Source organism: Panthera pardus, unplaced genomic scaffold (genome assembly GCF_024362965.1).
Source record: "Panthera pardus isolate Hobbes unplaced genomic scaffold, ASM2436296v1 HiC_scaffold_6, whole genome shotgun sequence".
Lineage (NCBI taxonomy): Eukaryota > Metazoa > Chordata > Mammalia > Carnivora > Felidae > Panthera > Panthera pardus.
The window spans coordinates 20,434,849-20,450,422 of NW_026526991.1; the positions used below are offsets into that span (position 1 = coordinate 20,434,849).

The window sequence follows — 15,574 nt, forward strand, 5'->3', positions numbered from 1 at the left end:
ACATCATTCATCATCAGGGAAATGCAAATCAAAACCACAATGAGATATTACCCCACACCTATTGGAATAGCTAAAATCAAAAGCACAAGAAACAAGTGTTGGAGAGGATTGGAAAAAAATGCACCCTTGTGCACTGCTGGTGGAAATGCAAATGGTGCAACCACTGTGGAAAAACAGTATGGAGGTTCCTCAAAAAACTGAAAATACTATTACCATATGATTCGGTTACTCCACTATTCAGTATTTACCCAAAGAGTACAAAAACACTAATTAAAAAAAAATGCATCCCTATGTTTACTGCAGCATTATTTACAATAGCTAAGATATGGAAGCAACCCAGGAGTCCACTGATAGAGGTATGAATGGATAAAGAGGTGGTATTTATATACAATGGGATACTCAGTCATCAAAAAAGAAATGAAATCTTGACATTTGCAACAACATGAGTGGATCTAGAGTGTACAATGCTAAGTGAAATAAATCAGTGAGATAAAATCAAAAACCATATGGTTTCACTCCTATGTGGTATTTACGAAACAAAGCAAAAAAAAAAAAAAAAAAAAAAGACAAAAAAAAAGAATCCTGACTCTTAAATACAAAGAACAAACTGGTAGTTAACAGAGGGGAGGAAGCTGGAGGGCATGGGTAAAATAGGTGAAGGGGATGCTGAGTACACTTACCATGATGAGCCCTGAGTAATGTATAGAATAGTTGAATCACTATATTGTACACCTGAAATTAATATAACACTCTATGTTAATTACATTGAAATAAAAAAAAAACTATCTTTGTCCTATAAGTTTTGGTATGTTGTGTTTCATTTTTATTTGTTTTGGGATACTTTGTTTTCCTTTTGATTTCTACTTTGACCCATTGGTTGTTCAGAAGTATGTTTTTTAGTTTCCACACATTTGTAGATTAGAACTTTCTTCTTGTAACTTTCCAGTTTTATACCACTGTGGTTGGAATATTTAGTTGGTATGATTTCAATCTTCTTAAATTTGTTGATTTTATGTCCTACCATATGATCTATCATGGAGAATATTCCATGTACACAATGAGAAGAATATGTATTCTGCTGTTGGATGGACTGTTCTATATATGTTTAAGTCCATTTGGTCTATCAGTTCCAATGTTACCTTGTTGATTTTCTGTCTGGATGATTTATCTCCTGCTGATAGTGGAGTATTGAAGTCCTCTAGTATTATTGTACTGTTGGTCTATTTTTCTCTTCAGATCTATTAGTATTTGCTTAATATATTTAGGTGCTCTGATGCTGAGTTCATATATATTTATGACTATTATATCTTCTGGATGTATTGCTTCCTTTATCATTATATGACTTTGTCTTGTTACTGTTTTTGTCTGGAACTCTGTTTGACATAAGTATAGCTAATCCCACTTTCTTTTCACTTCTACTTGCATGGAGTATCTTCTTCCATTCCTTTACTTTGGGCCCATGTGTGTCTTTAGAATTGAAATGAGACTCCTGTAGGCAGCATATAGGGGACTCTTATTTTTTAATCCAGCCAGCCACCCTGTACCTTTTAATTGGTGAATTCAATTCATTTACATTTAGAGTGATTATGGATATATAGGAACTTACTACTGCCATCTTACCATAACCAATAACCTTTTGGCTATTTTGTATTTATTTTGTTTCTTTTCTCCTTTGTTTCTTTCTACCTCTGAAGCTGGTGTTTTCCATTGTAATATGCTCAGTCTTTTTTTTTTTTTTTATGTTGCATGAATCTACTCCAGAATTTTGCTTTGTGGTTACCATCAGGCTTACATAAAATATCTCACGAAGAAAACAGTCCATTTTATGCTGATAGCAATGTATCTTCATTCGCCTATAAAGCCTCCACACTTTTACACCTCCTTTTTTGTATTTTTGATGTTACAATTTACTTCTTTTTATGCTGTCAATTCATTAACAAATTATAGTAGTTATAATTATTTTTAATCCTCTTTTCTTTCAATCTTTATACTATATTAAGGGGTTAATACACCATCCTATTACAGTCTTCTATTTTGAATTTATTTTTCGCCTTTAGCAAAGTTTTATGTACTCTCATATGTTTTTATGTCACCAATCAGCATCTTTTCATTTTTAGCTTGAAGAACTCATCAACATTACTTGCAAGGGAGGTACAGTGGTGGTAAACTCTTTTAGCTTTTGTTTGTCTGGGAAAGCCTTTATTTATTCTTCATACCAGAGGGAAAACTGCCAGGTAAAGTGTTCTTGGTGGGTAATTTTTATCTTTCAGTACTTTAAATATGTCATTTCATGCTTCCTGGCCTGTAGACTTTCTGCTGAGAAATCTGCTTACAGCCTAATGAGGATTCTTTTTAGGTTACTTCTCCCCCCACCGCCCCCCCCCCCCCCCCACCTCACCTCCTGTCCCTGCTTCCTTTAAAATTCTTTATTACTGATTTCTAACAGTTTCATTATAATGTGTGTTGGAGAAGTTTGTTTTTTTGCATTGAGATAAGAGGGTGTTCAACTAGCTTTGTGCATTTGTGTGTCCAATTCCTTCCCATGATTTATGAAGTTTTCAGCTATTATTTCTTTAAACAAACTCTCTGCCTCCTTATCCCTCTCTTCTCTTTCTGGTATAGCAGTTATTCTTATATTTGCCATTATAACTGAATCTGAGAGCTCTTATAGGGTTTCTTCAGTTTTTAAAAATCTAAATTCTCTATCCTTTATTTCTATATTCCTATCCTCTAAGTCATTTATTTTTTCTTCCATCTGACTTTCTCTAGTACCTAACCTATGATCTCCATTGAATTCTTTATCTCATTTACTGAATTCTTCAGCTCCAGAATTTTTTTTTTTTATAAATTCAATCTCTTTGGTAAAGAACTCCTTCTGTTCATTCATTTTATTCCTGAGTTATTGAATTGCCTGAGTTTTCTTGTAGCTCACTGAATTTCTTCATAACAGTTTTGAATTCTTTTATCAGTTAAATTATAATATTATGTGCCTTAGAATTTGGTTGCTGGAGAATTATTTTCTTTTTGTAATTCCATATTTCCTTGATTTTTTCATAGTATTTAATGGTAGGAACCTCCAATTTTGCATTTGAAGTAGCAGACATTTTCCTTTGTTATGAATTTATGTTTACATTTCTTATAACTCAACAGGCTACATGCCTAATAACTTTTATAGTTTGCCAAACATATGGAAACTCTAGATGAAGAAATAGTAAACTATTGCTTTCAGGCCAGTTCCGGCCAGATTCCTGGTTTTGTTTCTTTTTGAAAACCATCTCTGAACTAAACATGGTTTTTTATGTGTGAAGTGCTCATATTTATAAGTACTTGTATAATATTTTTCCTCTTGACTCCAAAGCCTAAATTATTTACTATCTAGCAAGGTTCTTGATCTCTGTTATCAGTTATGTTTTTTTCTACAAGAAAATGTTCCTTGTGCTGCTGTTAAGGCAGATAAAGAGGGAGATGATCACTTCAAATATGGTCATTGATTAAGCTGGGCTGGTTTTAGATGGTAGTTTTTATAAAGTGTGGTTCACCTCTGGTTTTTTTCTTGTTCTTTGGCTGTGACTGAGAACCTGGTGAGTCTTTATTTTCTTAGTCCTGAAAGACTGTGAGAGGTTCAGTTCTGTCCTTTGGAAGATTTCAATGTTGGCTCCTTAGCTTCTTCCTCATCACATCTTCAAAATATTACATTATTAGAGACAAAAAGTGGTTTTACATAAAGCTAAAAAGGTCAACAGTAAACTAGGAAAATCCTAAACTGTTTACACATAATAACACATCTTCAAAATGCATAAAAGAAAAGTTGACAGTACTAAAAGGATAATAAATTCAAGATCATATGTGGGAATTTTAATATACTTTTCTTAGTGAATAAAATAGTATCTTAGTAGATAATATCTAGTAGAGAAAATAGTAGATAAAATAACGTAGTAGAAAAAGTAGACGAAGTTTAATAAGACCACAGAAGATAAAGACAACACAAACAGTGTTGACTAATTGACATATGTAGAGCATTATATCAAATAATTGCAGGACACACTTGAAGCACTCACCAAAATAGACAATATACCAGGGCATAAAGCAAATCTCATCATATATCAAACAACTGAAATAATATAGAGAATATCCTCTGACCACAATGAAATTAAATTAGAAATCAGTGACAGAGGGATAACTAGAACTAGAAAATTCCCATCTTTTGATAGTAAGCAACTATCTAAACATGTAACATTACTAAAGCAACATTACTAAAGTTGCTTACTTTAGTAACATAAACATAAAAGTAAGCAACATTACTAAAAAAATACATATATCAAATATGAATGGCAATGGAATATATCTTAACAATGAAAATAAAACATGCCAAAATTTATGGGATGCAGCTAAAGAAGTGTTCATAGAGAAAATTATAGCTCTAAATGCCTATATTGGATAAGAATAAAAGCTGAAAATCAGTGATTTAAGCTTCCCTCTTAAGATACTGGTAAAAGAGAAAATTAAGCCCAAATAACACATAAGAAAGGAAATAAAGATAAAAGCAGAAATGAATGAAATAGAAGGCAAATGAGTAATAGAGAAATAAAATCAACAAAGCACAAGTTGATTTTTTTTTTTTTGGAAAAGATTAACAAGTCTCTTGACAGACTGTTAAAGAGAAAAAAGAAAAGTACAAACTATAGAATTATAAATGAAAAAGAGAACAATATTACAGGCCTTATATAAACAAAAAGTTAAGAAGAGGGTATTTCAAACAATTTTGTTCCACTAAATCTGAATATTTACATGAAATGGATAAATTTGTTAAAAAACAACTAAGAAACAGCTATCAAAATGGATACTCAAAATAGAAAATTGAAATAGTCCTATAACTATTAAGTAAATTAAATATACAGTTAGAAATCTTCCCACAAAGAAAATTCCAAGTCTAGCTAACTTCACTGAGTTCTTCCAGATATGTATGTAAGAAATAATAATCTTACACAAGCTGTTTAAGAGAATAGGAAAAAAGGGGGAAAATAATCTGAATCAGAGGTCATCATAACAATGACACCAAATTCTGAAACATTACAAAAAAGAAAGTATAGTATATGTTTCATGAACTTACATACAAATATTAGCAAATTAAATTTGGCAATACAAGCAAAAAAAGGATGACCAAGTGATTATTTTTTCCAAGTCTGCTAGGTCAGTGGAACAACCAATAAAACTTTAACAACCAATAAAATCAATCAATGAAATTCGCCACATTAATAAAGAAGAAACACATGATTTTAGATTTAGAAAAATGATTTGATAGAATTTAATTACAACTTATGATAACGCTTAGCAACCTAGGGATATAAGTAAAGTTCTTAAACTTAACAAAAGGTATGTACATGGCAAGGTTGGGGGATAAATGAGTAGGCAGGGCACAGAGGATTTTTAGGACAGTGAAAATACTCTATATAATATTATAAGGATAGATATATGTCATAGTACATTTGTCCAAATCCATAGAATGTAAAACACCAAAAGTAAAGTAAACTATGGACTTAGGGTGATTATGATGTGTTAATGTAGGTTCATCCTTGGTAAGAAATGTGCCACTCTTCTCAATTTTGTGGTAAATCAAAAACTGCTCTAAAAACAGTCTTAAAAAATCAATCAGACTTCCCACCAACAGTGCAAGAGGGTTCCCCTTTCTGTGCATCCTCACCAACATCTGTTTTTTCCTGAGTTAATTTCAGCCATTCTGACAGGTGTGAGGTGGTATCTCATTATGGTTTTGATTTGTATTTCCATGATGATGAGTGATGTTGAAGATCTTTTCATGTGTCTGTTGGCCATCTGGATGTCTGCTTTGGAAAAGTGTCTATTCATGTCTTTTGCCCATTTCTTCACTAGATTATTTGTTTTTCAAGTGTTGAGTTTGGTAAGTTCTTTATAGATTTTGGATACTAACCCTTTATCTGATATGTCATTTGCAAATATCTTCTCTATTTCTGTTGGTTGCCTTTTAGTTTTGCTGATTGCTTCCTTTGCTGTGCAGAAGCTTTTTATCTTGATGAAGTCCTAATAGTTCATTTTTGCCTTTACTTTTCTTGCCTCTGGAGATATGTCAAGTAAGAAGTTGTTGCAACCGAGGTAGAAGAGGTTGCTGCTTATCATCTGTAGGATTTTGATGGTTTCCTGTCTCGCATTTAGGTGTTTCATCCATTTTGAGCTTATTTTTGTGTATGGTGTAAGAAAGTGGTCCAGGTTCATTCTTCTGCATGTTACTGTCCAGTTCTCCCAGCACTATGCTAAAGAGACTTTCTTTTTTCTATTGGATACTCTTTGCTGCTTTCTTGAAGATTAGTTGGCCATATATTTGTGGGCCCATTTTTGAGTTCTTTATTCTATACCATTGATCTATGTGTCTGTTTTTGTGCCAGTACCATACTATCTTGATGATTACAGCTTTGTAATATGCTTAAAGTCCAGAATTGTGATGTCTTCCACTTTGGTTTTCTCTTTCAGGACTGCTTTAGCTATCTGGGGCCTTTTGTGGTTCCATATAAATTTTAGGCTTGTTCTAGCACTGTGAAGAAGCTGGTATCATTAAAAAATTTTTTTAAGTTTATTTATTTATTGAGAGAGAGGGGCAGAGAGAAGGAGAGACAGAATCCCAAGCAGCCTTTGCATCATCAGCACACTGTTCAATGTGGGGCTCGAACTCACAAACCATAAAATCATGACCTGAGTTGAGATTGAGTTGGACACTCAACTGACTGCCACCAGGGGCCCTTGGTGGTGTTATTTTGATAGGGACTGCATTGAATGCAAACTGGTATAGCCACTCTGGAAAACAGTATGGAGGTTCCTCAAAAAATTAAAAATAGAACTACCTTATGACCCAGCAATTGCACTAGCATGAATTTATCCAAAGGATACAAAAATGCTGATTTGAAAGGGTATATCCATCCCAATGTTTATAGCAGCACTATCAACAATAGCCAAATTATGGAAGGAGCCCACATGTCCATCAGCTGGTGTGTGTGTGTGGGACACACACACACACACACACACACACACACAAAATGAAATACTACTTAGCAATGAAAAAGAATGAAATCTTGCCATTTGCAACAACGTGGATGGAATGAGAAGGTATTATGCTAAGCAAAATAAGTCAGAGAAAAACAGATATCCTATGATTTCACTCATATTTGGAATTTGAGAAACGACAGATGAACATAGGGAATATAAAAGGAAACTGGACAGCACTGGACAGCAATATGCAGAAGAATGAACCTGTACCATTTTCTTATACCAAAGGAAAAATAAGATAAAAACAAAGAGGGAGGCAAACCATAAAAGACTCTTAAATACAGAGAACAAACTGAGGGTTGCTGGAGGGTGGGAGGGTGGGGGACATTATGGAGGGCACTTTTTGGGATGAGCAGTGGGTGTCATATATAAGAGATAATCACTGGGTTCTACTCATGAAGCCAAGACTACACTGTATTTGAACTTAAATTTTAAAAACATTTTAAAAAATCAATGAGAAAAGAAAATCCCAATATAAAAGTAAGCTAAGTGTAGAAATTATAAATCTGATTCTAAAAGTTATAGGGAACCAATTTTGAAGAAGAACAAAGTTGAAATTTTTGTTCACTTTAATGTATCAGCAAGAGAGTAAGAAGCCAAGTCACCAACTGGGAAAGGCTATTTGATTTGCAACATAGATACCTGACAAAGGACCCATATCCAAAATAGGTTAATAACTTCTACAAACCACTAAGAAAGAGAAACAAGATCATGGATTTGAATGGGAATTCACAAAAAAAAGCATAGCCTTATAGCCATAAACATATGAAAAGGTGCTCAGCGTTACTAGTCACCACGAAATTTCAAATTAAAACCATGACATACTACTACACACCAACCAGAGAGGCTAATATTTGCAAGGACTAACAAGTTTTAGTGAGTGTGTGGAGTAACTAATACTCTAAGACTGCTAAGTTGTAAATTGGTACAACTTAGTTTTAAAAACTCAGTGTTTGCTGAAGATCAACAGGTGCCTATCTTATGGCCCAGTAACTCCACTCCTACATAAATTCCCTTCAGAAATATGTACATATGTTAACCAAAGCACAGGTACAAAACGTTCACAGCAGTATTATTTGTAAGAGCTCAAACCTGGAAATATCCCACATATCTATCCCCAGTAGAATGGATAGATAAATATTGGTATATTCCTATTTATTTCCAGGAGCCTAGAAGATCTGCAGACTCACAAAATAGTTCACCTATTGGCACAGGGACATCCGCATTTCCACAAGTAAATTTGACTTTTTTTTTTTTTTTTTTTGATTCAAGCTTGACAGAGGCTTTGATTCCTATTAGAAAGCATTTATCTAGCATGTTTATCCTTAGCAGTGCTCATGAAGTTTTATACTCATAAAGTAAATTTTATGATATGGGAAAGGGTTGAAAGTTGGGGGTGGTGGGGGTCTATGTGATTTAGGGGAACAGAAGAGAAAATTGGGGACTATCTGGGAGTAGAAATGCAAAAAAAAAATCCCCACATATGCCTAAAGATGGAGGTGAGTATCAAAGAGAAATTCCACCTGCTTCATTTGCTTCAGGTATACATTCTAAGAATACTATATGGTAACGAAAATAAAATTTTACTACCTGTAGCAACATAGAAGAATCTTATAAACATGATGTTGAATGAAAGAACAGTGTGTATTGTATAATTTCATTCACATGGAAATTTAAAAAAGCTACAATTAATCTATGGCATTAAAAACCAGAAAAGCAGTTAGTGAGGGTGTTATGACTTGGAAAGAAAACAAAGGAGCCTTCTTTGATAATGATAATATTCTGCTTCTTGATCTACCACACAGAATGGCAAACATTTTCTTTAAGGAGTCAGTAAATATTTCAGACTTGATGGGCTGGGCTATACAGTGTCACAACTACTCAATTCTACTGTTGTGCAAAATGAACTATAGATAATATGTAACTAAATGGATATTGCTATGTACCAATAAAACTTTATTTACAAAAATAGGCAGTGGGCTCAATTTGGCCTGAGGGCTAGTAGTCTGTCAAACTCTTACTTACACAGATGGGAAAATTTGTAAAAATTTATGGATCTGTACACTTGTATAGTTTTTGCATTATCTGTTATACTTTAATGAACACATTTAAAAATATATAAAACAAAGCAGGGAAGTCATTAAGAAAATAAAATGACGAGAATAGAAGGAAGCAGTTAGGATTCTCTGGTCTGCTTGCGATGCTTCCAAGATTTGTTTCTTGTTACAGATACCGCAGTACTTGGAACTGTACTAATTCCAGCCACATAAAAGCTTCTTTTCAAGCACTCAATATACCAACATTATTGTTCATTTCCTTCTTTATGGGAGAAGAGTCCATTAAGAGACCTCAGAGGGGTTAGTTCTCTTAATGAATTCCCTTTATTAAGTTTTATTATTAATGCCCACATTGATTTCTTCTCTGAGTTATATCATTCTGCCCTTCTATAACTGAAACTCCAAAAACATCAGTAGATGCTTAAGACATAAGCAATCTAAAAAACGTTAAGCATCAATTCTGCTATTCATTTAATTTTCAGATTTTTCCCAGAAAGAACTCCTTTCAGAAGTAATGCTTCTTGTCCATCCGTACCCTCACTTTTACCCCCATGTTACAGAGCATAAACATAATTGAAAAAAACAAACAAACCTATACACACTCAATATATCTGCTAAGAGATTTTGTTAGCTTTTCTCCCCTGGGAGATAAGAACAGGAAAATAATAACAATGATACAGATAACATGTACCAAGTGTATACTATGAGCCAGTCATTGTTCTAAGCCCTTTCCATTCATTAACTCATTTAATCCACACAAAGACCTTATGAAGTGGTTACACTCATTATTATCCCCACTTTAGAGGTGAGCAAATTGAGACAGAGATTGTTATTACCCAAGATTTCATAGTTAATAAGTGATAGGGCTGGGATTTAAACCCAGGCAATCTGTTTCCATAGCCCATGCTCTTAAATAACATGCTAAGATAAATAACTTGGGTTTGAATAATAGAGAAATCTAATTCCTTAAATGTAAGTTGCATAGTTTAAGCATTCCTGGCTTCCTGCCATCATCTCCAAGAGAAATGGCGGCTCCCTCTAAGCCTCCCCTGATGTATCCTGAAGCATCTATTATACTTTACTGCACTTATTTTTATATCTCTGACTTTACCCCCACATAAGTTCTTTGAGAGCTGGGACTATGCCTTATTCCTTCTTGTAGTTCTAGTGCCAAGCATACAGTCTGTCTGGACATAACATGGCTCAATACATGTCTGCTAAATGAGAGAATCAATCATGCCATGAATGATAACTCCTTTTTTTTGGCCCACCAAATTTTCCAACCCATTCTTGTTTTCTGGTGATTGATTATAAGGGACAGGACGCAATATCATGAGGAGTTTGAAGCAACCTGGCTTTTGGCACCATCTCTATGGACTGAACTTCTTAAAGCAAGAAACTCTCTCCTCTGAAGCACCTAACTTAAGAGTCCCCACGTGCTTCTGGCCTCAGTGATAATGGGTGCATGTCTAGCTGAATTATAGCTTGAGATCTAGAATTTGAATTTAGAGTTAATAGGATAAAATAGGATATTTCCATACTCATTTCTAAATATTCATCGAAGAGTCCATAGGCGTTCATGGGCTGAAGGTTGTAGTCCTTTTCCCACTGTGGGAAACTTATTTTTCTTTCAGGTCCACGTTCTTGTCGTACTTTCCTTCTGGTCCACCAATTCTGAATTAACCTGCACGACAAGATAAGTTCCTTTAACAAAATATATGGCTGTTCGTAAGACATAAGTAATAAGACAGAATTCAAATATGGAACCATCATTTAAAACTTTTTAGGATAGGCTGCCAAGGACATAAAACCTTGGATTAGGAAGAAAATAACAATGGAGGCTATACTTCATGCATTTGTACTTGCAAGTGAACAGAATGTCTGATGAACTTATTTTAAATATTCATGACATTGTTTCATGTTTAGTGTTGCCTTGGAGGGCTGGATAGAGGACAGAGAGCATCTATAAACTGATCTTCTGGCACGAAGGCAATACCCTGACCTTGGAGTAGAGGAAGGTGTGGCTTAGCTGACTTAACTCAGGACCCATGAGCAATCTTAACCATGTGGGTGCTGATCTGCATATTCTGAGGAGGTCCTGGAAGATCTGCAAACCCACTAAATGCTTCCTCTTTTTGGCACACTGAAGTCTGCATACAGTTCCACAGTTGGACTTGCCTGCTTTTAGCTTGATCTTGAGACAGGGGCTCTGATTCCCAGTAAAACGCATCCTATACTGGTGAGGTTAGCACATTAATTCTTAGTAATGTTCAGGAGTGCATCTTATGATATGGAACGGGGTTAAGGAAATGGGTGGGGGGTCAGGTCTGTGTGCTGTAGGGGACAAGGAAAAATTGAAGGGTATCCAAGAGTAGAAATGCCCCCCAAAACCCCCCAAAAACAAAACCAACCAACCCAACAAACAAACAAAAACCCAACCAGAAACAAAATGTGAAATAAAGGAAAAAATGAGAGGGGGTATCGAAGACCAATGACCTATTCCACAATTTTGCTCTATGTCCATAATACTAGAAGATAAAATATAGTTCCCTTGGGGGCACCTAGGTGGCTCGGTCGGTTAAATAACTGACTTCAGCTCAGGTCATGATCTCACAGTATGTGGGTTTGAGCCCTGCATCAGGCTCTGTGCTGACAGCTCAGAGCCTAGAGCCTGCTTCAGATTCTGTGTCTCCCTCTCTCTGCCCCTCCCCTGCTTGTTCTCTCTGTCTCTCAAAAACAAATAAACGTTAAAAAAAATTTAAAAAAATATAGTTCCCTTGATGTCTCTGACATTTTGATAAATTATGGTTTATACTTTAAAGAAGCATACAATGCTGTTAATTTTTAAACTTTATGCATTTAAAAAAGTTTTATAGAAAACATCAAGCACTTGGAATACGTTTTTTAAAAAGAATTCTAAGAATCGAAAACTACTGGCATTGGCTCCAACAAAGAGCTAAGAGGGGACTTTTTCAAAGCGATCCAAGTTCTAGCTAATTGTTCTGGTTGAATGGTCCTCCCTGAAACCTGGAGTTCTCTATGGAGACACCAAGCTGCCATGAAAACCAGTAGGTGTGGAAGGAATTAAAGCAGAAAGAGAGGGGCTCCTGGGTGGCTCAGTCAGTTAACTGTACGACTCTTGATTTTGGATCAGGTCACAATCTCACAGATTGTGAGTTTGAGCTCCATGTCGGACTCTGTGCTGACAATAGCTCTGAGCCTGCTTCAGGTTCTCTGTCCCCTCTCTCTGCCCCTCCCCTGCTTGCACTCTTTCTTTCTCTCTCAAAAATAAACATTAAAAAAAAGCAGAAAGAGAAGTTGCTGATTCATGTTCCTTTAAAACTTAACTGACCAGAGCTGAGCAAACACAGCAGAATTCAGTTATCCTTATAAAAGTGATGCATGTTTTTTGCCTATTGTCATCAACATAAACTCTTATCACCAGGTGAACATATTTTTGCTGGTTAGGATATGTTGACTTAGAAATACTCCAGTTTCTTTTCTGCATCTCTAAATTTTTTTTCCCATAAGTTCCTTTTCTGTAGAGTTTGAATTTAAGATAGTTAAAAAAAATTAATTCCTGATTTATCATGGGCATGGGAGAGCAGAGCTCTAGTTAATGTGTCTTAACTAGTGAGAGCCTTGCAGTGCCATGGTATGAGGGTCAGAGGCATCATTTAAAGAAACTTCCAAGCAAGTGTTCAATATTTAGGGCCCCACAGAGACTTTTTAAAAGAATATTCAGTATCATTCATACTTCTTATGCTAAATCTTCCTAAAGAGCTAATGTTTATTACTTTTATGACCGTCTTTGAATAACTGAGCATGAACGCTTAGCTCCAGGTACACGCCCTGGTGTAACTGCTGAGTCTGCATTGCTTATCTTACTTGCCACGCCTAGAAAAGCCAATAATGAGCAATGCTGCATCTCTACTACACATGTCTAAGGTACTTACGGGTAGCCAAGTTCCATGAAATTATTCCAGGTCTGCTTTAGCACCATTATAATACCCATTTGCATACAGAGATCAATAAGGCATCCACTAGGGTGGCACTGCGAGGTAAGCAAACACAGAAATTCCAGAATCAATGGAGAGGAAGAAAGAGTGTCTGGTTTCTAATCTGCACAAAGTGGCCCTAGGCTGTTTAATAGAAGTCTGCAGCAAACAAGGAGATAGGGAAGAATACAGACCTCTTCTAGTCTCCATCTGTTTATCAGCCTCAAGTAGGCACCTGGGTGTCCTGTAAATCTTTAACACACAGAAAAACAGACCATTAGCATCCTGTAGGTCTAAGCTTTCGGTGACTATTACGTTCAGGGTAGCCTATCCTCCAGTGAAAATTACGGGTACAATCAGGTCTGAGAGAATTAGGAAACTCTCCAGAGCTGTCAAAACCGCAGCTTCTGGAATTCTCCGGGGGATATATCCCTTCTGGACTGCCTGGCTGCTAACCACAGAGGCCAGCTCTTGTTGCTTGCTGTGACTTTGAACATTTTCTGCTAAGTATCAAGTGCTCTGGCCTGTGTAACAGCATGTTGGATTGAAACGCATTCTGATCTTTTTGAATGAAAGTTTAATTTAAAAAAATAACCAGCTTCACTATTTGCATTTCACAATTCACTAGAATTGCATGCTGAAATAGCTCGAAACCGAGGAGAGGCTGCTGCATCCATCCCAGCAAAACCCAATGCTCCACCCTCCTCTGGTTCTCATCTCCTGGGAAACACTTCCTGGAGCAATGGAATCCATAGGACAGGACTTCTCCACACAGGAGCCTTTCCAAATCCTCATAACTGCTGGATTCGGAAGTTGCCTACTCTCCTCTGGAGTCCTATGTCAGCCCCTTTCCTGTCTGGATGCCTTTCCCTCTTCTGTGAAGGCCGGCATCCAGGATACACTGCAGATCACTGTCCCCATTATACCACCTGCTTGCATTGGTGTGAGACCCAGGGTCCTGATTCAGGTGTGGATGGAGCCCACAAGTTTTAAATTCATCCTTCACTTGTGCAAATGCTTCTCCTCTGTGTACCTTACACTGAGAAAAGGTGCACAGGTAACACTTGAGTGGAGCGACCATTCCCCACGAGGAGAATAGGAAGGGAAAGGAGGAGGCTGATCTTCTCTTTTTAGCCTTTGTAAAAATCACTCTAAAGGAGGTGCTTCTCTGTCACCCTGGTCAGCGACCTCTGAACGCTCTGTCCTGGCCTCCAAAAGCGTGGAGAGATCAGGTTCTTACCTTCCAAGGAAGAATGCGATGTAAAACGTGGAGCTGTTCAGATTGACAAACTGAAAAAGAAACATTTTCAGGGTGAAGCTGTTCTCCCACTCAGATTCTGTGCGAGGCTGTTCTGTGGACAAAAGGGGAGTAGAATTTCAGAGGCTGCATTTGACCCCTTCTCAACTCCCTCTGCCCTGCTCCCTATACACACAGGAGCAGAGGTGTTCTAAGGAAGCTGCAGGAGACCACAGTGCCTGTAGATGGTATGTGATGGAATGGACCACCCAGGGGATCGAGCCTTAAGCTTGCAGACCAGTCCCATCCAGGTTGTGGTGGAAAGCAGCTACTGACACATCTGAAGCGATGGAATATCCAGTTTGTTCTGCTGTGACAGGATGCCCAGAGAGCCTGGAGTAGAGGCAGCCAGGCTTAAGGGGCCTCATTCCCAGGCCTGGCACCCTGCAGGAGTCTTTCCATTGCTCTTAGTTTCCCCCTGTGAGGTAGGGTCTGTGTGGGGTCAGTTTCTCTTCCAGCTCCTAATAATTCCTTGTTCTCAATATATATTCTGGTGAAATGTCAGGTGCTGTTGGGCAAGAGGGAGTCAGACCCCCCCCTCCCAGAATGCTGACTATCTGACTTCTTTGCCTGTCACCCTCATCCATCATTTTTCATTCCCGTGGACAAATAAAAAGGAGACGACCTCATTTTTAGAGCTTTTACTCTATATCACCATCTGCATCTTATAATATCCTGACCTCAGTCATGTGCCAGTTCTCATCTCTTTATATTTTGACTTCCATAAAGCAAATGCTCTTTGGACACTGATATGAATCAAAGTATAAATCAAACTTCCAACTTGACATCTCATGTCAAATGCACCTATCCTTCCCTCAGAGCTTCAACCTCACCCCAAACAATGTCAAGGAAAATGTATTTAATACAATAGTACTTTTTCTGTTTCCACATTCCCTGAGCTTCTATTGCTCTTTACCATTTCACCCCATCAGTTCCTTTTCCACTAATTATAATTCAAAATGCTTGCTGGAGCATATCTGAGAAGGGAGGGGAGAATATAATTTAACAAGGTTGTACTGCTGATGAGGGAAGAAAATACAGGATTGATGCGGGGGTGGGGGAGAGGGGAAAGTGAGTGATGGGCATTGAGGAGGGCGCTTGTTGGGATGAGCGCTGGGTGTTGTATGTAAGTGATGAACCATGGGAAT

At 36.9% G+C, this 15,574-nt stretch overlaps 1 protein-coding gene across 6 annotated transcripts in view; it reads right to left on the bottom strand.

The window, feature by feature from the left end:
* Positions 1–15,574, bottom strand: part of ANO4 (anoctamin 4) — a 418,329-nt gene that overhangs the window by 29,634 nt on the left and 373,121 nt on the right. For all 6 annotated transcript variants that reach the window (XM_053894722.1, XM_053894723.1, XM_053894720.1 and 3 more), the window contains 4 exons: positions 14,370–14,481; positions 13,324–13,381; positions 13,088–13,185; positions 10,673–10,815 (listed from right to left, as the gene is read on the bottom strand). In XM_053894722.1, the coding sequence (XP_053750697.1) occupies positions 10,673–10,815; positions 13,088–13,185; positions 13,324–13,381; positions 14,370–14,481 (411 nt within the window). The remainder of the gene's footprint in view (positions 1–10,672; positions 10,816–13,087; positions 13,186–13,323; positions 13,382–14,369; positions 14,482–15,574) is intronic.